Source organism: Moschus berezovskii, chromosome 12, assembly GCF_049115385.1.
Source record: "Moschus berezovskii isolate FMDL1 chromosome 12, NW_MosBer_1.0, whole genome shotgun sequence".
Taxonomy (NCBI): domain Eukaryota; kingdom Metazoa; phylum Chordata; class Mammalia; order Artiodactyla; family Moschidae; genus Moschus; species Moschus berezovskii.
In genome coordinates, this window is record NC_142471.1 from 25,643,680 (window position 1) to 25,667,177 (window position 23,498).

Here is a 23,498-nt window from a genome sequence, read left to right on the forward strand (position 1 = left end):
CAGACAGTTGGCTCATTGTTATATAACGAGCAAGGTACTCGGACACAACTGAGCGACTGAACTGAACTGAAGCCGTCTTAGGCAAGCGCCGATTCCAGCTGCGCAGTGAAAGGAGTGAGCGCATTGCCAGCCGCCTCGGGAGCGCGCACGTAGAACGTAATCCCGTCTGCGCCGTTCCTCAGAGAGATTGGGGAGGGGGGGAGAGGCGCGGAGGAAGAGGGGGAGGTTGACGCATGCGCTTAAGCGCTATGGGGTTGAAATGGCTTCGGTGTTAACTGGGACCGGATTCAGGTGAAGGTTTGGTCGTCGCAGTCGGAGCGGTGGGCGGCCCAGCCGGGATTCCTAGCGTCCTGTCGGATCCGCCGGAGCGCCGGGAGCGGCCGTTCTGGTAGCACGGCGTCCGTAGGCCGGCGACGGTGGGGCTCTCGGGGGACTGAGACGGGAGGGACACGGTCCCTTTTGTGCGGGTCTGAGCAGGCCCGGCGCGGCCGGCCCCTCCCCCACCGCCTCGGTGGTTTTTTGTTTTTTTTTTCTCCGGCGGCCCCTCCGGCGCCCCCGGCAACCCTCGGCCTCAGCCTCTGCCTGGCAGGCTCGAAGGGGCTGCGGGCCGCCGTTCCTCGCTCTCCAGCCGGTGAGGCTTTATCCTCCTGGCTTCGGGTGGGGGACGTCGGAGCCATTGCACGTCGGCACGGGCTTTGGGGAATGGAGGGTTCTCCTCACCGCTGGGGGCTTAAGGGTACCGGAGCTCTCGGTATCCCCTTCTTTGCATTTCGTCTAGTCTCCGGCACGGAGGATTCCCTCTCCCCTGGTCTGCGGCTCGCGAGGAGCTGGGGCTGGAGGAAGATGGATGGCACAGCTCCGGCCCCTCCGAGGTGTGGGGGGAAGGGAGTGCGCGGGCTGAGATCTTCGCCTCTTCTGGCTGGGTTTGGGGGGGAGGGGTCTTCGCGATGGTTCTTTAAGGGGCATCCGTTGTTTCAACTGTCATTCCCCTCGAGGAAGGGGAGAGAAAAGGAGCCCCCAGTTTCTTCCCTAGTCTGGAAAGTAAGGAGATGTTCGTTATTTAAATGATATTCTTGAATACCTTTCTTCGATGTCTCGGCTCAATTTCCGATATTGGTTTTTCCACTTTTAGCCCCCAGCCCATTGACAAAAGAAACAAGCAGGCTATTTTTCTGTTGAATGTAAAGCTGTGTGTTTTTTCCTGTTAAGAATTGGGTAGAAAACGGCAGATGGTCTTCTGTTTAAATGTGACAGTTTGTAGTCGATGAAGGAAGTGCGTTTCTTGTAAGTCGACCTCTAATGCCATGTATTGAAATTGGCTGCTTTTGTGAACTATTTGATGTAAAATGTTTTTGCTGCATATCGGACATTCACGTGCCCCTTGTTATTTATAGTTGGTCTGCGAAGATGTCCTTGACAAGCATTTCTTTAAAATAAGACTTTTGTGATGGTTGTAGTTTGGTTGAACTTTAAACTGTGGATCCTTTCTTAATAGATCGCTGCTGTAGAAGACAAACAAGCGAAGGTCCCTGCCTCCCCTTTTGTCATGGCTCAGTTTGGAGGACAGAAGAATCCGCCATGGGCTACTCAGTTTACAGCCACTGCGGTATCTCAGCCAGGTCAGGCTTCCTCTGAACACATGTGCTATAGATGCCGGATTTGGGATATCTTTTAACTGTGTGCATTAATCTATGCGTGATATTGTTAATATAAATTTGCAAATTAGCCTATGCATAATATTGTGAATATAACTTTGCAAATGATGTATCTTTTAAGATTATCTGTGAAGCTGCTTTTAAAAATTCATAGACCAGCTAGCGAAATACCTGCTTTACACAGCAGTTTGGACGGTTATATGTAGTCTTTTAAACGTTAAATTGGTTTAGTTATGTTAGAGTTTAGCAGCCACTCATTCATCCTAGTTTACCTCATTTGGCATGTTAAGGTGTCAGTATTCATAAGTTATATTTAAAATTAAGTGTATTCATACTTTATGAAAAATTATAAGACTGGTTTTCAGGTATTTGAATTTAAAGTGGAAAAACCAACTCTAAAGAATTTATGAAGCAAAGGAAAAGAATAAATAGATGTAAAGGAAAGGAGCAAATATTTACGTATTCAAAATAAAGCCTACAAAATGTCATTTTCAAAGTAAGGTAACAAAATATGTCATTAGAAGTGTTTATTTCAGCGTTTCTTCCTATTGCTCTTGGGAAGACTTTTACCTTTTTTGTCATTTCTTGACAGGGTTTGAATCTTCAGTTTACAAAATGAAATTTTGAGTTTCTCTGAATACCCAGAAAAGTTGCAACTTATCCTGCTAATTTGAATATATTTTATTTATGATATACTTGATATTAGTTTTTGCTGCATTTTACTTAAATTTTTGTTATTTGAGGTCAGTTGCAGAGACACTGTGATCTTCTAACTCTGATGTTCTAAATTTGATAGACATGATTATCTTGTTATGTAGGTGACTTTTCTCTTTAAGGAAATGAGTATATTAGTGTTTTTATTTTAGTTAATTTTGATTTGAGGTATTAAATGAGCAACAGTTGATTGATCTAAGGGATTAAATGAACAACTGAATATAATATGAAATAATAGCTATAATTGGTATCCAAGTATTTCTTCTCTGTGTTAAATAGTGGGGAACCTGATAATGACTTAATTTTGATAAAACAGGAATTATTAGCAAATACTGTGTATCCAGAAACAAGTGATGTGTACTGGTATTTTGGTAAAGAACATGTTTACCTGATTTCCTGTGTACAATTTGCTTTAATTTCTTATCTGTATTGTTCCTATAGAATAGCTGTTACGGTGAATTTCTGTTGTCTATAGTTCTTAACATCTGTATTGTAATTACTTAAATATGCACTGTACTTTTGTTTTTATTTTGAACCTGAGCAAAGGAGACACTATAAAGGTTTTAAAACTTGTCAAAGTCAGTAGTAATTGTAGACCTCCTTTTCCATATTTGACAATAGAGATTCCAAATGTAAATAATGGGATTAATGTAAACAGTTTGTGCTGTAGGAAATTATGGATTTTTCTGGGACCTGTCATTAATAGTTTTTCAAAGTCTGATATTTTATTGATGCATCATGATTTCAGTAACTAGGCAAGTATTTTGTTAGCATCTATGTTTAGTTTTCCTACAAAAATCCTGGAGTAGCTTCTCTAGTAAGGGTTTTTATTAAAATGTTGAAATTTTTATGTTCTATAGTTGGTAAAGAATATGCCTGCAATGCAGGAGACCCCGGTTTGATTCCTGGGTCGGGAAGATCCCCTGGAGAAGGGACAAGCTACCTACTCCAGTGTTCTTGGCCTTCCCTTATGGGTCAGTTGTAAAGAATCCACCTGCAATGCGGGAGACCTGAGTTCGATCTCTGGGTTGGGAAGATCCCCTGGAGAAGGGAAAAGCTACCCACTCCAGCATTCTGGCTTGAAGAATTCCATGGACAGTCCATGAGGTCGCAAAGAATCGGATAGGATTGAGTGACTTTCACTTTCATATTTTGAGCTATTTCCTGAAAGCTTGATATTTTCTAGCTTTCATTTTCAAGCCTTTGTGACTAATCATTATCTTATTAGAATTGATTCTCAGAGCTAAGCTAATTTCTTGTCAAATTTGAATTTTTTTCAACTATAAGGCAATTATGATTTGTTTTATTTACACCTCATTTCAATGGAGAATTTCAGCATAGTGTATATATATATATATAAGGCTTTACATTTTCTCCTGCAAGCTTCAAATGCAATTTGATCTAAAAAAATTTCAGCAGAGGGCATCAGAAGAACTTAATCAGGATAGTAGTGTAGGTGCCTATTTCTAGCAAAAAAAAAAAATGCATGCATTGAAATGTGCCAGATATATTAGTATCAGAGGTCAATGTCAATCAAATGGTGATCACACACAGAAAAAGGTTAACTGAAAATTCAATTCAAATGAAAATATTTTGATCTTTGTGCCTTAGTATCTGACTCATTTTCTCCTGAAAGCAATATAAAAAATTACTGCTATTTCCTTTAGTATATGACTTCAGGTTATGTTCAGTTAATGGCTATTTCATTTCCTAGCAAGATTGTCTTGCATTTGTACTTAACTCTGGAATCAGCTAACAGTGATTTGAACATTTCAGTACATTAACACAGATGACATATGTAAGATTAAAAACTTCAGTAAAAGTAGCACTAAGTACACTAGCACTTAATTGCTGAAATCTGTCATACAGTTGAAGATCAGTATTTGAATTATTTCTGATTAATTTTAATGCTGTTTTTCAATTGTGTCTGTGCTATTCGCTCAATCGTGTATGACTGTCTGCAACCCCATGTAGTGTAGCCACTCCTCTGTCCATGAGATTTCCTAGGCAAGAATACTGGAGTGGCTTGCCATCCCCTTCTCCCATGGATCTTCCAATCATCTGGGATTGAACCCTGCTCTCCTGCGTTGCAGGCAGATTCTTTACCATCTGAGCCACCTGGGAAGCTGTTCAGTTAAGGAGTTAATAATTTCGAGTTTGTCATCTTTATTCTTTTCCTTTACTCCCCATATTCAAACATATATCAAACTTTGACTTTCTTCTCCAATGAAAATGCTTCAAATGTATTCCTCTCGTTTACTTTGTACTTCTGTACTTCACATTTGGCTGACTGCATCCATAACAGCTTTCTCTTGCTTATATAAGCTGTGCCAAAGTCTCTCACCTAACTTTCAGGCTCTTCCATACCCTTCCCAAAACTTTATACCCTGACCTGTAATGTGGGCTTCCCAGGTGGCATTAGTGGTAAAGAACCTGCCCGCCAATATAGGAGACTTGAGATGCAGGTTCGATCCCTGGGTTGGGAAGATCCCCTGAAGAAGGAAATGGCTAGCCACTCCAGTATTCTTGCCTGGAGAATCTCATGGATGGAAGAGTCTAGAGGGCCCCTGTCCATAGAGTCTTAAAGAGTCAGATACGACTGAGTGACTAAGCACATGATTTACCATAACATTCACTTAAGTAAGGATGCTCTTTTCCCCATCTGTCATTTGGTCATACTCTATATTTATGATTCTTCATTAAGTTCTAACTGCTTTAATTTGCTTTCCTCTTTTACTCGATATGATACTTACTATTTCCCCATACCTCCAATGTGTCTGTCAGATGTGATAATTATTCCTAAAGCATGATTTCTATCTAAATTACAGAATTTTCGAAAGCTGAATGGGCCCTGAATTAGAGTCTGCCTCAGCATCTTTCTTTAACAGATAAAGAATTTGAGGCCCAGAAAAGTGATGAAGTTTATAAAGAGAAAGTCACAGAAGAGTCTATTGTTAGGACCTCAGAATTGTGGTTCGTTGCTTCTTCCATTACTGTGTTCTTTTCAGTTCAGTCGCTCAGTTGTGTCCGCCAGGCCTTCCTGTCCATCACCAACTCCCGGAATCTACCCAAACCCATGTCCATCGAGTCGGTGATGCTATCCAACCATCTCATCCTCTGTCGTCCCCTTCTCCTCCTGCCCTCAATCTTTCCCAGCATCAGGGTCTTTTCCAATGAGTCAGCTCTTCTCATCAGGTGGCCAAAGTGTTGGAGTTTCAGCATCAACATCAGTCCTTCCAATGAACACTCAGGACTGATCTCCTTTAAGATGGACTGGTTGGATCTCCTTGCAGTCCAAGGGACTCTCGAGTATTCTCCAGCACCACAGTTCAAAAGCATCAATTCTTCGGCGCTCAGCTTTCTTTATAGTCCAACTCTCACATCCATACATGACCACTGGAAAAACCATAGCGTTGACTAGATGGATTCATCCTCAAAAATGTCTTCAAGAACTTTAGAATACAGTTCAAACTACTTGAGATGGTATTTAGGGTCTGTATTTCCAGCCTCGTTTCTATATTTCCTGTACTGAAATACTTGTTTTTTAATATTTACCCTTGTCTTTAAAATTTACCCTATTTTCCACTTCCTGGCTGAAGTGCTGTGTTATATATTCAGTGACAGTTATAACTGGGACCAGAGCTTTGAGATATGAAAGTTTAACAATTTCTATCGTGTAAAGATACATTGAGAGGGATAGCTGGTAAATCACTGATTGAATCTTTAAATATCCTTTAGATAAATTATAGTGTAGACGGGTATCTTCAGTATATTTGACTCAAAATATTTGCATATGTATATGCATATAATTGCAACAGTGTTAAGATGTTTGGGTGGATTTAGCCAATTCCAGGACATATTTTCTCACCATTTCTTTGACCATTTGTAAGGTGGTGACATTCTGGCTATAGACAAAGAAATGAACTAGTTCAGGAGTTAAAGTCATGGTGATTATGTGATGCTCTAACAGGTGAAGCTAATACAGTTGTTTTAAGTGTGACTTTTTTTTATACAAACTATTTATTTATGCTGTGCCACACAGATTGTGGGATCTTAGTTCCCCAACCTGGGATTGAACCCATGCATTGGAATCATGAGTCTTAACCACTGGACCCTCAGGAAGTCCCCCCTATACAAATTTTATTAAGATCACACTCCATTTAAAGTTACTTCAAAATACTGACTTTATTTCTTGTGCTGTAGTGTGTTAGCTTATCTTACACCCAGTAGTTTGTATCTCCCACTCCCCTCCCCTGTCTTGCCCCTCCCTCCCTCTCCTCAGAACTAGATACTAGTCTCTGTATCTGTGACTCTGCTTTTTTGTTACATTCACTAGTTTGTTTTATTTTTTAGATTCCAGGTATATGTGATACACAGTATTTTTTCTTCTGCCTTTTTTTCACTTAGCATAATACCTTTCAAGTCCGTCCATACTGCTGAAATGGCAAGATTCTGGATTTTTTTTTTTATGGCTAAGTAATATTCTGTTGTGTATATATATGTATCACACATCTTTATCCATTCATTTGTTAATAAACACTTAGGATGCTGTCATAAATATGACCCCTTTTTAATCTGTCCCAGTGGTTGTCTTAAAATCCCCTTCTCTTGAGTCAGGAGCTCACATTGTTAAATTACAAGATTCATGGTCTTTTTCAAACAAATAATGTGCTATGTACACTTGCATTAGTTATCTCTTGATAGAGTTGGACATATCCAACTCATTTGGTAGAAATCGAAGATTGCAGGAATTCCCTGGCTGTCCAGTGGTTAGAACTCAGTGATTTCACTGCCCGGCTCCCCGGTTTGATCCCTGGCTGGGGAACTAAGATTCTACAAGCCAGCATGCCTTCCCCCCACCCCCTGAAAAAAAGGTGAGATTGCTGCTGGTGTGGGCTGCTGCTGCTGCTAAGTTACTTCAGTTGTGTCTGACTCTGTGACCCCATGGACAGCAGCCCACCAGGCTCCCCCGTCCCTAGGATTCTCCAGGCAAGAACACTAATGCTATGTAATAGGAAATTGTCTCTAAAACATTGTTCTAAGAGTAAAAAAAAATGTACATAAAATCTTACGCTCTTTAGTATGTATTTTTTCCTTCGTCTCTGAGCATGACTTGTGCTCTCATCCAGTGAGTGTTTTTATTAACATACTGTAAGCTACTCACCAGTGAGGGCTCCATCCTTCTATCCTAAATTGAGTGGGCAACTCATGTTTATGAATTAGTGACTTTCCTTGAACTATTTGTTTTATGATCTGGGAAATAATTTTGGTCTCTTACAGCTGAAAATGTTTTGGAAGTGACTTTGAAAGTTTGAGTACTAACTTTGGGTAATAGAAAACTCATTGAAAGAAATGGAGTTGAAAACTAAATTTCAGAGTCATTCAAGGATGGAAGAAATCATGTGACATTACAGATAGTGTCTTTAACTTCCTGAGAGGGTTGAGTAGTAGCTAAAAGAGACTGTGGCCAGGATCATTAAGCATCACTTCATGGGACTTCAAGAGAGTGAAGAGCTGTTGTCTGCTAGAGTATTAATCTTAATAGAGACTCCAAGAACCCCATATAACTCTGACTTATTTAAGGGTTTTACCTCTTCCTTGTAGAACAGGTTTTTTTCACTAAGTATAACTTTCTGTGATGGTGGACATATTCTGTGTCGTCGTTATCTAATATGGTGGGCACTAACCACATGTAGTTGTTGAGCCCTTGGTGCTTGAAATGTGGTTAATGTGACTGAGAGATTGAATTTCTCATTTTGTTTAATTTTCACTAATTTAAATTGAAATAGACATGTATGGCTGGTGGCTGCTTATTGAAAATGTGATTAGTATAGAAGACTACAACATTTAGAATTTAAAATACTATTTTATGCCTCAGTTTTTTATATATGCTCATGGCTTATTTATAACTGGAAGTTTGTACCTTTCACTGTCTTAATTTCTTATTCTTAATGCCTTCTGATTCTTTAAAGATAATGAAGGGGAGAAAAGGTAATGAATATTTCCAGTTACTTGCGTATGTTATGGGCTTAGAATAGAGTCTCAAAAGCAACAGCAATACATCGACCAGTGAGTATCTGTGCATGGAGACATCAGAAAGGTTTTTGATTTCTGTGAGCATTACTTTTTAGGAAGGATGTTGAGTTGAAGATGACATTTAGCAGCCTTGTTCACTTGATTTAAAATTTGGGTTTATATTGTTTTAGTAAATCCAGAAGTTATAAGGGGAATCTTCCATGTCTTCTCCCACATTGCTTTTTCTCTCCATAAGGTGTAAGATCGCTTTTGAACATATATTGATATATGGTAATTTCAAAGGATGAAGCATTGCTTGACCAGAGCCTTAAATAATTTTGTAGAAGGTGAGAGAAAATGAAGCTTCTTGGATCAGTTTGAAGTTTTTTGTTCCTTTAATGCAATTTATTAAGGGTGTTTTTTTGTTTTTTTTTGCCTGAGGTTACTTCTAAGTTATTTTATTTGACCTGTAGTTAATATACAGTGTTGTGTTTGTTTCAGATATATAGCAAAGTAATTCCATTATGTGTATATTTATATATGAAGTTTTGAACTTTATTATTTCGGAAGGGTGACTCATTTTAGTCAAGATAGGTATAAAGATAATAAGAATTTTTAAATTTGTGAGTTTGATAAGATAAAGGGACAGCAAACAGGACAGGTTTCTCTTACGTGTTTTAATGGTGTGTTCCCTGGAATTCAATATGTGATAACTACTGGTATGTCATAAAGTGAATACTTCAGTCATATGAAACTGATTTTACATGAAAAAAAATAATATATTTTACATTTGTTCTGTTATTAACCTCTGGTAACCTTTGGTCATTTAGGGCTTATTTCATAGGTCTGTGGAAGTATTGATACATGGTTTTAAGTGTATCTGTTTCAGATGTATCATGAGACCTTCAGCAGTCATAATGAATCAGGTACAGATAAATGAACAGACTGTTCCAATGTGGATAATTGGAAAAAATCTTCAACTGATAAGTGTTAGGCCACTTATGGAGAGAGAAAGATTAAGTCAGAGAGTCATACCTTTGTTCTTTGCAAACTATAGAATTATCATGCAGAATATTGATTTTACTCAGTTCAGAAGAGTAGAGAATGCTATATACAAATATTTAAGGATAGCTTCTTAGATCTAGCTACAAAAAAGAGAAGTATTAATAAATTTTAATGAAATATACTTTATTGAGCTTAAAATCTCACACAATTTTAAAAAGAGCTATATTATATAGACATATAAAAGCCACAACCTACGCACAATGATTTCACAAAGTTTGAATTAACTAGCTAGTAGTGTGCAGCAACTACTAGAAGGTAAATTGCCTTCCCATAAATTTCTCCTAGCATTTGAGCCTTTCAGTACCTGTCAGTCTGCATTGTAGTTTCTAATTCATCACATTGACTGTCAACAGTGGAAAAGAGATTACCGATATCAGCTATCATCCCACCTACTTAATGCGGGGCTGCTATATGTTTTCAGAGTCTAGAACTCCTAGAAAAGCTGTAGGAAAAAGAGCAGTTTGTGAGATACTGGCTGTGAGCACTTTTACTATGACAGCTAATGATACTTTCTTGTGTTTTGGAAATTGGTACTAGCAGAGTGAAACAGCAGATCAGAGGTCAGAGTTCACGTAGGGGAAGGAGATGCAGGCATGATTTGAATCACAAGAGGTTACTTTTGTCAAATGCAGAACATCCAATTAAATTTTAAATGCTAGTAATTTTTCCTAGGTTCTTTACCTGTCTTGTGTTTACATGAGAATTTTGCTTCTGTTATCCTAGAAAAGGGGTTCTTAAGCTTGTTGGGATTTCTTACCCTTTTGAAAATCTGATGAAAACTTTAAACTTTCTTATCTGTAACTTTATGTACAGTTCCAGAAGTTAACAGGATCTACTGGTTAGAACCTGTGCTGTAGTGTTGTACGTTTTTTTCCATTCTCAGTGTAGTTAACCTCATTTTGAATTTGCATTGGTGTTAAGACATTCCCCACTTCTATTTAAATTAATTTTGTTAGTCTTGGTTTCTCCTTTTTACCCATCTATGGCATCTGAGTTATCTTAAAAACAGAATAAAATATTAATGTTGTAAGGGTTTAGAATTGTATATTCAGGAAATCCAGTAGGTTTTCCCCCCCACCTTAGATTCTCTTTTTTTCCCCCTCATTCTTTTTTAATTTTTAAAAATCATGTTTTGTCAGGGAGTAATTTGTAATTTATATGAATTCCAAACATGATTTCTGGGATTTGCTTGTTTTTGCCTCAATTTGTTGTTGGTTTGCTTTATTTTTAAGTAGAATTAATCTGGACTCTTAAACAAGATTGATGATTAACTTCACACTTCTAAAGATTCTTTGGTAGATTCTAGACTAGGTGCTTTGGTTAATTCATAATTGGTCTCTGTTCTGTTCCTGTAAGACACAGTATTTTTCTTTCTGTATGGTTATTAACTAATAGCTGTTGAGCAGCATTTTTTCAGGTTACTCTAAGATACAAGCAAGATGCTTTGGAAAAGGGAGTGTTACATGAGCAAATACTGTTTTATGGTGACCTCTTTTGAGATTCACAGTGCTTAGTGGCATATTAAATGTTTTGAGGATCCTTGCATTAAAAATATATACTTAATTTGCTGTTGTGTTAACTTTTAAAACCTTGGACCCCTTTTTCCAAACTTGATGTCCTGGGGAGCTAGTCATCATTCTAGGAGATAAAGTTTTGGAAAGTGTAGTGCTAGACTGCAGTTTAGCTTTGTATTTAAACTGTTCCTATCGTCTGTTTGCTAGTTTTACAGTTTTTTAATACAGAGTAGAAGTACAAGAAATACATGAAAACATCCTTGATAGTAGGATGTTTTAAGGGTGGATCACTTCCAGCAACACTATATTTAATGTATGATTTTAATCTGCTTGAGGGTAAAACAATACATTCTAGATGAGTAGAATAAGATAATATATTTTCTGCTCTTCCTGAAAATATTTTTTGAGGGTACTTTAGCCTCTTGGTCTAGCTGGGGTTGGTTGGGTTCATTCTGTAGTTTAATTTTATAGATTAATGTTTTCTTGTATTTATCATGACTTGAACAAATATTTAAAGCCATTGGAATCTGAGATGAGGCATTACTGAAATTTTTCTTCAGGTTTTTTTTTTCCCTTCACTAAGCAGTGGCAGACTGTAATGTATAACTAAGCACTCACTGAAAATTCCTATAAAGGATTCAAATAATCTTGATTATCTTTTTTTTCCTTCCCCTCCTTTTTAATCTCATTTTAGCTGCATTGGGTGTTCAGCAGCCATCTCTCCTTGGAGCATCTCCTACCATTTATACACAGCAAACTGCCTTGGCAGCAGCAGGCCTTACGACACAAACCCCAGCAAACTATCAGTTAACTCAAACTGCAGCATTGCAGCAACAAGCCGCAGCTGCAGCAGCTGCGTTGCAACAGGTGAATGTTTAGGTTTTAATATGTGACATAGAAAACTTACAAATCTGAGTAGCCAAGGGTAGGTACCTGTACATTTTAAGGAATGAGTAATTGTGGAGTTGGATTATGCTAATTTTTTTCTGATGATAAGAATTATTTATGCCCAGGACATAACAGAAGTGTAGCTGCAGAGTCAATATTCTAAAGTCCTTATATCTTAGTTATTTGAATAAAATTTCATTCTTGACGAATCCGAAAGTATAAATAATCACTGTTTTATTTTAGATGAAGTGTAGCTGTTTAGAAAATTCCTTTTTAGTGTAATGCTGGTTATGTATTTGAATGTATATGTGTGTATATTGTTTTTTGAGAATGACTAAAACTAACATCCATTTTTTTCTTTAAAAAATCTTTTTTCCAGCAATATTCACAACCTCAGCAGGCCTTGTATAGTGTGCAACAACAGGTTAGTTTATATTTTTCTTGTTAAAAACTGATTTTTTAAAAGTCATTTGTTCCAACTAAACTTATATAGATTTTAGTTCCCCTCAGTAACCTTAATGTGTGATTTGAATTCTTCTGGAGTGGAAGAAATGTGATAGGTATAAAGAAATGTCTCCAAGGGAGAGGAGGATAGGAGAGAGGTCCTGAAAACTCAAATCCTCAACCAGCAGCCAGTCTTTGTCACATGTTTTTATGAAAGCATGTAGAAGATAATCTGGAAAGAATCACTCTAAATGAATCTTTGGCCCAATACTCCTGTTTGAAACCTTCAGGCCTTCTGTCCTGTACTAGACTACATGTCAAAATGAAGAGCTCCTTTTTCCCATTAGAAGCCTAAACCCTAGACACACTATTGAATTTCAGGCTTTATTTATTTAAAGCAACGGAGCCCTACTTTTTTTTTCCTCCCTAATCAAATTGTATATTGAAATCCAGTATGTAAAATATAAAAATAGTGTTGAAAATGGGAGGAAGCCTCCCGTTGTAGTTCCCCTATTCCCAGGGCACAGTTGAACAATTTGAAAGCTCCATACTTGGACTAAAATAAGTTTCTTTGGCTCCTTTTCCCCAAGCTCATACTCTAATCATCATCTTCAAGGGTATTATATCTGTGCTGGTAAGAAAAACAGAACCCAAGGAGAAACATATCAAGCAAAGTAGAAAGTCTGCCTTTAGACTTACTTTAGTACTGTTAGGAAATACATTATCAAAGCCTATGTGTTGTTTTGAGCCACATCAAAATGGCAATACTCAAATGTTTTTGCCCTAAAAACTGTCATTACACATCCATTCTTAACTTTCAGAAAAAGAAATTTGATAGATTTAACATTTATACTGTTTTGAGTTAAAATGTCAAATAGATTGTTTTATCATAGCTTTTTAAGTCTAGTAAGGATTTATTGGGAAGTTTATTAGTCACAGTGAATAAAAAGTCATGAACAGAAGAACTGAGATCTTCAGGTTCTACCATTGGGCTTAAAACACTGGTTAGAAGCTAATAAACATTAATGATGTCCCAAGAGAAATCTTACTTAATCCCAAATCTTACCCTGCTCAGGATATCCACAGCTCAGAAATGATGCCCATGCCTTCCTCAGACTGCTTACCTAGCCAGTAGGAAAAAAGACCTTTCCCTCAAGCTATTAAGCATCATCAGGAGATACCTGCTCTTCTAGCTATATACTCTTTAGTAATGTTGGGGCACTAGTGCATGATAAGACAACTCCAGGCTGGGCAGCTTATTAAGAATGTTGAAAAATGACAGGGAGAAGGAGCACCAAGGATAGGTATTTCTTTGGAGACCCTCCTGATGGTGAATAAAAAACACAGTGCTGAGGCTTCATAAGGTTACTTCTCTTCCACAGAAGAAAAATTTTAAATTTCTCCCTTCCCACCAATTCCTTTTGCTTTCTGGTAATGTTATACTTTGTTATTGCCGTCAAAACTCTATGTCAAAATGTGTGGTCCTTTATGGTCCCCATGCCTTTGGCAAATCTGACTGTGAGGAGGTGCTTCTCATTTTATGGAGATACATCTATATATTAATTAGACATCTTGCCAGTAATATTTTTGATAGAGATAGAATATTGATGATATTGAATCATTTCTGTAGCATGGTAATTAATGTGGGGCAGGACCAGAAGTTTTCCCCACTAGGGACTTGTGGGTTTTTTTCTGGGTGTTATTCCCAAGAAATAGCAAAAATAATGTCTTGATCCTTGTTGAATGAGTTAGTTATATTTAAGGTTTTCTGCAGTTGTTACAAATACTTATAGGAAAACTTACCTTCTGTTACTTTTTATCTGTTTCTTAGTTAGAAATTAATCATTTAATAGAAATTTTTCCTTTTGTAAAGCATCTGTGAAGCAGCAATTCCAATTGATCCTTATCTTTTTTTCTTTCCTGTTTTTGTTTTTGTTTTATTTTTAGTTACAGCAACCTCAGCAGACCCTTTTAACACAGGTTAGTTTGGTATTACTTTATTTCTTTTGAATATCTGAATGCAGAGTAGACTAAAGTTTTATTCCTATTCTGGGTTTTCTTTCAGCGCTTAAAAATGAATATTTGTTGGATTCACATAATAGTTTAGCAATATAATGTTCAATAAAGCATGTTTTTGCTTTTTCTTTTATGCTGTTTGATTGCTGATCCTATTGTGATCTCGTTTGAATAAATATGAGGCCTTATTTTAAATTTACTACTGATTTTTTGGCTTTCACATTTTCTTTGTAGCTTAAATTTTTAGGGATTTTTTTTTTTGTATATGTTATATCTTTTCATTTGACTTTAGTATAGGAAAGTTATTGTAATGCATTATCAACTTAATTTTTCAGCAGCATTAAAAAGTTTGTGAACTTTTGATACATAATGCTACTTTAGGCTTTGTGGACCACTTATACTCTATGTTGCATATTTTTTTCCTTTTATATAATTCTTTAAAAGTGCAAAACCAGGAATTCCCTTTTTCCAGTGGTTAGGACTCCGTGCTTTCACTGTTGAGAACTCAGGTTTCAATCAGTGTTCGAGGAACTACAATCCCACAAACTGCATGACGCAGTTTTGAAAAAAAATTAAAAATGTAAAAACCATCTTTGGCTAATAAGTTGTATAAAAATCATAAGCTGTGGGCTGGATTTGGTACTTGAATTGTACTTCAGTGGCCCCTGGTGTATGCAGCTGTTAAGCAAGCAGAACCTGTAATAATTGAGGACAAGGATTGCCCCATGGATAGGGAACTAGATGGCAAAGGAACTGGAATAGAGAAACTTTTTACCCTGTAACCTTTTGTACCTTTCACATGTTGAATCTGTTAGTTACTTTTAAGAAAGTACACTTCAATTGAGAAATTAGCCTCACTTTGTTTTTATAAAGAAGCTAAAATTGGGACTTCCCTGTTGGTCCAGTGGTTAAGCTGAGCTTCCACTTCAGAGGTCACGAGTTTGATCCCTGGTCTGGGAACTAAGATCCCATTTGCCCTGCAGTGCAGTCAAAAAAAAGAAAAAACACAGCTAAAATTGATTAACACGTATGTCCTATTTTCGGTCTTCAGTAGTAGAATTTCCAGACTAAATAGAAAAGGTGTAAAAGTTAGCTTCTTCTTAGAGTGCTGTGCTTACTCGCTAAGTTGTGTCCAACTCTTTGTGACCCCAGGGACTGTAGCCCACCAGTCTCCTTAAAAGTGCAAAAACCCAGGAATTCCCTTTGTCCAGTGGTTAGGACTCCGTGCTTTCACTGTTGAGAGCTCAGTTTTCAATCCTTGTTCGAGGAACTACAATCCCACAAACTGCATGGCGCAGTTTTGAAAGAAAAAAAAAATGTCTTAGAATGTTAAAGAAACGTCATAAGAATTTTGTGGGTGTAGTTTTAAGAGATGCTGAGTTCCTTTACTAATTTTAGGACTAGACTCACCTTTTATTTTTTTAATTATAGAACATCAAGACTTGCTTTATTGGGAACGTGTAAAATGAATTATGGAATTTGAGTTGAATCATGATTATTCCTTTATTTTTAATGATTTTATTTCTGTTTCTATATAGAAATTTTAGTCAATAATATGTTGTTATTCATGCTTGATTATGCCAGGAAAGACCAATGAAACTGTTACCTTGTCCCTCGAGTTTTATTGAATTATAATTGACATATGACATTGTATTAGTGTAAGATGTACAGCATAACCTAATATCATATATATGTACAGTGAGATGATCTTCGCAATCAGTTAACATGTATCACCTCACATAAGTGAATTTTTCTTTTTCTTATGATGAGAACTTTCAAAATCTACTCTCTTAACAAGTTTCAAATGTATGATACAGTATTGTTAACCATAGTTACCATTCTATACATCTCCAGAATTTATGTTTAACTGGAAGTTTGTTCTTATTGATCACTACCGGTCGTTTTCCCCCAGCAGACTCGCGTCTGGCAGCTACCAATCTGTTCTCTGTTTTTATGAGTGCTGTGATGCATGGGGTCGCGGAGAGTCGGACACGACTGAGCGACTGAACTGAACTGAACTGAACTTGTTTTTCTAGATTCCATGTATAAAAGTGAGATCATACATAATTGTATTTCTCTCTCTGCCTCATTTCACTTATGTAGGACTTTCCTGAGTCTTTGTTATGCTATTATGGATTTTGAATTTCTAAGAGGGGGCTAGAATATGCAGTGTTTTTTGAAACTCATTACACTATGGTGGCTTTTTCCCCTGAAACTTCCCTGTAAAAGCATTCATCTAAGGGAACTTAATCATGAAATTGATTTTACAAAGTTTTTTTTCAAACTTGAGTTGCGTCTTCAAGGTGTACCTATGTATTAAATTGTTCTTAGAATTTTGAGTTTTAAGTAGTCAGTTTTTATTTCTAGACTACTTGTAATCCTTACCTTAATTTGATGTTGATTTTGTTTTATAGCCAGCCGTTGGACTGCCTACAAGCCTTAGCTTGTCAACTCCTCAACCTGCAGCTCAGATAACTGTATCATATCCAACACCAAGGTCCAGTCAGCAACAAACACAACCTCAGAAACAGCGTGTTTTTACAGGGGCGGTCACAAAACTACACGATACATTTGGATTTGTGGATGAAGATGTATTCTTTCAGCTTAGGTAAACTTAATTAGTTGTTGGCAGATGGCTGCTTGTATTTAGCATTAAGTATTTTGATAAGACACCTGCTTAACTGTGGCATGGAATTGTGGTTTAGCTATAATTTTCTGCTTTAATAATTTAACCTGTACCTGTGACGTTTTTTGATGGAGAATGTGATGGAAGATAACTTTTGATTATTGAACACTAGTCATTGTGAATTCTTTATAAATGTTTTATAGGGATGAGTTTACATTTCTAGTTATTAATGAACAGACTTACAGTAAGGTTTAAGATTAAAATAGTCATATACTTTTTAAAATTTAATCTTCTGTTTGACATACCTAATGATAATATATATGTAAAATGTTTTAGCTTTCCTGGTGGCTCAGACGGTAAAGCGTCTGCCTGCAATGCAGGAGACCTGGGTTTGATCCCTGGGTTTGGAAGATCCCATGGAGAAGAAAATGGCAACCCACTCCAGTATTCTTGCCTGGAAAATCCCATTGGATGGAGGAGCCTGGTGGGCTACAGCCCATTCGGTCGCAAAGAGTCGGACATGACTGAGCGACTTCACTTTCACTTCACTTAGTTGAAAAAAATAATAGGATTAAATGACTGATAAACTAATGGATTTGAAATAGTATTTTTGTTCATGTAGTGGTGGTTGCAGGGAATATGTATTTCCTTTGATATTTCAAATGTATTTCTAATGAACTTCCTTAGAAGTACTTTGAAATATTAAGTTTAATTACTATGTAAGATTTTTCTGTTTAAATGGGTCTCCTGTTTTCTATATTTTCTGCTTAAGTCTCAGAGGTGTATCTACTTTTTAAAAGAGATTTTCAGGTTTCCTATTTCTGAAGTACTTTACAGTGTTTAGTATTAACATGTAAATCTTTTTTAGAAGAATTTCTTCTAATAGTGTTTGTATTTAATTTTTTTTTCAGTGCTGTCAAAGGGAAAACCCCCCAAGTGGGTGACAGAGTGTTGGTTGAAGCTACATATAATCCCAATATGCCTTTTAAATGGAATGCACAAAGGATTCAAACACTACCAAATCAGGTATATAAAATAGTATTAGGTTTTATAAAAACTTGGTGATTGGGTCTTCCAATATACAAAGATTTTTCTTTGTTTTTTAAAATGTCATTTCTTTTTGTTAAGAATCAATCCCAAACTCAGCCTTTACTGAAGACTCCTCCTGCCGTACTTCAGCCAATTGCACCACAGACAACATTTGGTGTTCAGGCTCAGCCCCAGCCCCAGTCACTGCTGCAGGCACAGATTTCAGCAGCTTCTATTACACCACTATTGCAGACTCAGCCACAGCCTTTATTACAGCAGCCACAGCAGAAAGGTATTACAGACTAAAACATAACTGTTCAATTATTAAAATAATGAGAGTATGCTATTAATTTTAAAAAAAGTAGGGACTTGCAGAATACCTGAAAAGAAAGTTAAATATCTTTTGTAGAGAATTTCTACTTGTATAGCGATCAGGAAGTGTTTTTATTTTATTTATAGAGGAAAATGTATTGAGACTTCTTATGAACATGACTTACATACATACATGAATATGTATGTAGAATCTGGTGGCAGCACCTCACTCACTGAACCACAGTGCATCAAATAAATGAACTGTTTTAAATTTTCTGAAGCCAATTGATAATTTGTACATTTTTCTTACCCCAAAATACTAAAAATGATAGTGTTAACTTTTGCAGACGTCTACTTAATTGGTATTTTTTTAAATGTAATTGTGGCATTTTCTGCTTTATTGTAAATTGGCACAAACATAACATTTATTAAACAGATTACAGTGAATTAATTATTATTAAATAAACACCCATGTAATCATTACTTGGGTAAAAAAGTACATTATTAGTTAACTCCTTTTCTTTTTTAACAGATTTTGTTCATTATATTTTAAAGTTTTTCATACTTACTTGTTTCATGTGGCTCTAATTTCTTTGTTTTCATTGTTGCATAATGTTCCATTGTATAAATATTGTACAGTTATGGTTTTCTTTGGTAAATGTACTATTTCTAGTTTTTCTTTTCTGACAACATTGCAGTGAATGTTCATGATGGTAGGCATTTTGACATTTCACCCATTAACGTAAGTGTGCCTTTCCTTAAAGAGAATCTTTTCCTATTATTACCACAGTCTATTGTCACTTCTAAGAAAAAGCATTTAAATACTTTATTTATATTTACACACCCCCAGTTGTCTCCCAGATGTCTTTTAAAAAGGTTTTTTGTTTCCTGAACGAAAAGGTAGTCAAGTTTCATGTGTTGTATCTGGTTATGTTACTTTGGGCTTCCCAGGTGGCTCAGTAATTAAAGAATCCTCCTGCAATGCAGGAGACAGCGGGTTCGATCCCTGAATCAGGACGGTTCCCTTGAGAAAGAAATGGCAACCCACTCCAGTATTCTTGCCTGGAAAATCCCGTGGATAAAGGAGCCTGGCAGGCTATAATCCATGGGGTTGCAAAAGAATAACTAAACAATAGCAAGAACTATTATTTAGTCTTTTTATTCCAAAATAGTTTTCCATTTTTTCTTTCTTCCTTTATAGCATTGACTTTTTAAAATATTGGTCTAGTTGACTTGTAAATTCTTTTGTAATGTTATATTCTGGATTGTGTGAATTCCTTATGGTATTTTTACCTTGTTCCTTTTTCTGCCATGTAAACTATAAAGTAAAAGTTAAGTTTAAAGACTTTTGGCACATTTTAGGTGATGTTTTCTAATTCGTATTGCATCATACTAGGAGGCACATGTTGTTAGATTCTTCCAGTATTATAGGTGGTAGATTACTTTGTCAAAGTGATGGCCATAGATCTCTTTTTATAAAGGTTTTTCTCTGTGTAGAAAATGTCTGGATGATACTCTGGTGCTGTGACAATGTCTTGTGTAGCCAACAGCAAGGGTTTGTTGTATTTTAATGTCTTTGGTTTAATCTGTAGGTCAGAGATTGGCACATTGTAGCTCTAGGATTTGATCTGTGGCCTGGTTTTGTGTGGTCCCTGAGCTAAAAATGGTTTTTACACTTTAAAATGATTGTTTAAAAATATACAAATATGCAAATAATCCCTGACATTTACCATATATGGGTTACAAAACCTAAAAGCCAAATTTTTCTATATAAAATTTAACCGAATGATGCTTTTAAACTTCATTTAAATAAGTTAAAATATATTTTTCTGTATCTTTTAAAGCTGGTTTATTGCAGCCTCCTGTCCGTATAGTTTCACAGCCACAACCAGCAAGAAGGTTAGATCCACCATCCAGATTTTCAGGAAGAAATGACAGAGGGGATCAAGTGCCCAACAGAAAAGATGACCGAAGGTATGTTTTTAGAAGTATACTTTTGATGGTGGTGATGGTTGTACAGTGTGAATGAATGCACCTAATGCCACTGAACTGTAAACCTCAAAATTGTTAAAATAGTGAGATTATTATATTGTGTGTATTTTACCACAGTGTTCAAGAACTTATTTAAAAATGTACACCGTGGAATGTTGCTTATATTTATATATATGTTTATACATATTAAATTTACTTCATTAAAGAACCCTTTGATAATGCTAGAAAAAGTAATTTTAGAAAAACTTGCTTTAAGTCGTGAAAGAGAGAGAGAAAGACGTAGATCCAGAGAACGATCTCCACAGAGAAAACGTTCCCGAGAGAGATCTCCTCGGAGAGAGCGAGAACGGTCACCTCGGAGAGTCCGACGTGTTGTCCCACGTTACACAGTTCAGTTTTCAAAGTTTTCTTTAGATTGGTAAGTTCTTTTTTTCCCCATTGTTTTCTTAAATTACTAATTTTGTACTTTTTGTAATTTGGAGGAATATGTTACATTGAGAGAGGTTTTTTTTTTTTTTTTTTTTTACAATTTTGATTTCATAACATTTAGTTCTTAGTTATATAAGAGCAGAAAGGCAATTTGAATTAGCATTTATGTTCTTTTCAGGATTGCATTATTTTCATACACTCATTACAGGTGCTAGCTATTGAAAAAGGCAGCCCCTCTGTAATGAAGTTGTTCCTTAAAAGTAAAATTAAATATTTAAGATTCTAGTTTATTGATGACTTTATTAAGGTCAGAAGTAACTGGAAAGTTACCAAGAATTTTTGAGCTTCACTTGTGAAATGGAAATTATATTAACTATCAGAACTAATTGTGAGGTTGTGTTGATTTCATATAAGTAAAGCACTTAATCCAGCGTATGGCAGTTGTAGATAGTGATGGTTGGGATGTGGTGGCCAACTAGGTAATAGGTGCAAAATTGTAATTCATAAAGAGGCATATTGATAAATGACTACTCTAAAGGAAAGGAAGAATCCTCTAAAAGCCTTGGAGCTGGTAGTTGTGTATAAGATAAATTAACAGGTGGTAAAAGCAAATTTACAGTAAAATGAGAAAAGTGAATCAGCGAAAGTGTTTAAAACTGTTTGACATAGGAACAAATAACTGTGCAGTTCAGTGTCTTGAGAGGGTATTGCTCCATTCGACAAAGTATTCCTAATACTGACCTATAAAAATTACAATTTCTATTCAGTTTTATATTGAGTAAACCAGTGTACTGTTCACACTACTCCATGCCCCCCAAAATCTTGCTTGATGAGTTTGCATGGTTGTAAGGTAGTTGTTGTTCATTTACTCTTGCATGTGGTAAAATCACTAACGATTCTTAATTTTTATTAGTTTTCTTGTTACTCCTGTTTACTTGTATATTTAAAAAATATCTGTCTGCGTATTTCAGAGGAATTCATTTGAAATAAAACCACATCTCCAGATATTAACTAGAGCAGCTCTGCTCTGCTCTGTTCTAGTCTCAATTGCTATTCTGGGAGGAATTGATACTTAGGATGTAATTTGAGCACCTGTCTTTATCCTTCCAAGTTAAATCTTCACGGTATCACTTCATCAGTCTGAAGTGAATTCCCAGATATCAGAGAAACACATTACAAATAAAAGTTATTTTAAAGTTTCCATATTTCTTCTCATCGGTAGTTGTGGAAATCAAGATTTTCTTGTAGCAGTGTGATTATAATAGGGAATATATGCCAAGAAGTGGTGATGTTTTATTCATTTATAGATTTTATTCCTATGGGATAAAACATGACTTCAGAAATTCTAGTGATGGAAAACTAAAACTATTATTGTTTGTAACACTTCTTTTAAAAAACAATAACAACACTCAAATAACCAAATTTTATCCATATTTTATCCAAATATGTCAGCAACTGTAATGACAAGCTTATAATTCTATATTTTAAGTTTCAAATGAAAAGACATCTCTGTGGATACATAGAGCTCACAATTTGTACTTTTTGTTTTTTAAAAGGACAGTGTAATTAATCTTTTTATCTTATACACTATTGGTATTTTCCACTTTTCATTATGTTTTTAACATATCTCTCAGCCTTTTTGCTAGATTGATTTACTTTTGAGTGTCTCTCCTTTAAATGTTCTGTTTCTTAGGAAAAAGGAAATCATCCTTTAAAAATAAATTCAGTATGTCACACTTAAAAGACAAGAAACTTATCCTCTCTTTACATAATAAATCGGGTATGGATCTTAATCATTAAATAGAGAGGTATAGAGATGCGAAGAAATAAAGGTTTTATTTTTTTCTACACTGTATAAGCCTGATGGAGGAGCTGTCATACTCATTGGTACTATTCTTATCCCTGCTTTGTATTCATTCTGTATGAACCATAATTTTCTCAAAAATACAGCTTCAACTGAAGCAGAATTGATTTTGTTCAGATCTTCTCTGGAACTTGGAAGTTATTTCAGAGGGTCTTCTCTAAGTGAATTTTAAGCTGCACACAAATAATAAAGAAGGTAACACGTAGGTGTTGTTTATTCAAAACTGTAAATCAACATATTTGAAAACGACATTTTCATATGCTTCTATGTAAATGTAAAGCTCGTTAATAGTTGACTATTCATTTTCAGCTGGCTTTTAACTGTGTCAGATTATACATTTATAGCTTTAGAATTGAGTGAATCTTTGCATAATCTTTGGTGTTAGGGTACTTTATTGACTACTTATGTCTGTTTTTCAGTCCTAGTTGTGACATGATGGAACTGAGGCGCCGTTATCAGAATTTATATATACCTAGTGACTTTTTTGATGCTCAGTTTACATGGGTGGATGCTTTCCCTTTGTCAAGACCATTTCAGCTGGGAAATTACTGCAATTTCTATGTAATGCACAGAGAAGTAGAGTCCTTAGAAAAAAATATGGCCATTCTTGATCCACCAGATGCTGATCATTTATACAGTGCAAAGGTTTGTATTCTATGATACACAGCTAAAATTTCTGAGCACTTACTCGTATTAAGAGTGTATGTGAAGTTAATCTTCAGAAAGTATTCATTATGTTTAAGACCTGAAATCCTGTGTTTTCTTGTCTGCTTGATTCTGTTTGGTTGTTTGGTAATTTAACCTCTTTTTTGCCTTAACTCTTGAGCTGTAAAACTGATATTGCTTCAATATTTTGAACCTTATAAAATGTGAAGATGAAGTTCATTTTATTGAGCTTTTTGAAGTGTTCTATGGCTTCTGATAGATCCAGATAA

The 23,498-nt window shown here is 36.0% G+C and overlaps 1 protein-coding gene across 5 annotated transcripts in view; it reads left to right on the forward strand.

Moving 5' to 3' along the window:
• Positions 1 to 23,498, forward strand: part of CCAR1 (cell division cycle and apoptosis regulator 1) — a 46,436-nt gene continuing 22,938 nt past the window's right edge. The window contains exons 1-11 of one of the 5 annotated variants that reach the window (XM_055425593.2): positions 1 to 156; positions 1,496 to 1,619; positions 11,658 to 11,830; positions 12,231 to 12,275; positions 14,243 to 14,275; positions 16,726 to 16,919; positions 17,849 to 17,963; positions 18,066 to 18,258; positions 20,123 to 20,252; positions 20,527 to 20,688; positions 22,983 to 23,208. In XM_055425593.2, the coding sequence (XP_055281568.1) occupies positions 1,547 to 1,619; positions 11,658 to 11,830; positions 12,231 to 12,275; positions 14,243 to 14,275; positions 16,726 to 16,919; positions 17,849 to 17,963; positions 18,066 to 18,258; positions 20,123 to 20,252; positions 20,527 to 20,688; positions 22,983 to 23,208 (1,344 nt within the window). In that variant the 5' untranslated portion in view covers positions 1 to 156; positions 1,496 to 1,546. Of the gene's footprint in view, positions 157 to 194; positions 417 to 778; positions 873 to 1,495; positions 1,620 to 11,657; positions 11,831 to 12,230; positions 12,276 to 14,242; positions 14,276 to 16,725; positions 16,920 to 17,848; positions 17,964 to 18,065; positions 18,259 to 20,122; positions 20,253 to 20,526; positions 20,689 to 22,982; positions 23,209 to 23,498 lie in introns of those variants that run through there. The other 4 variants (XM_055425596.1, XM_055425594.2, XM_055425592.2 and 1 more) reach the window with 4 other exon arrangements.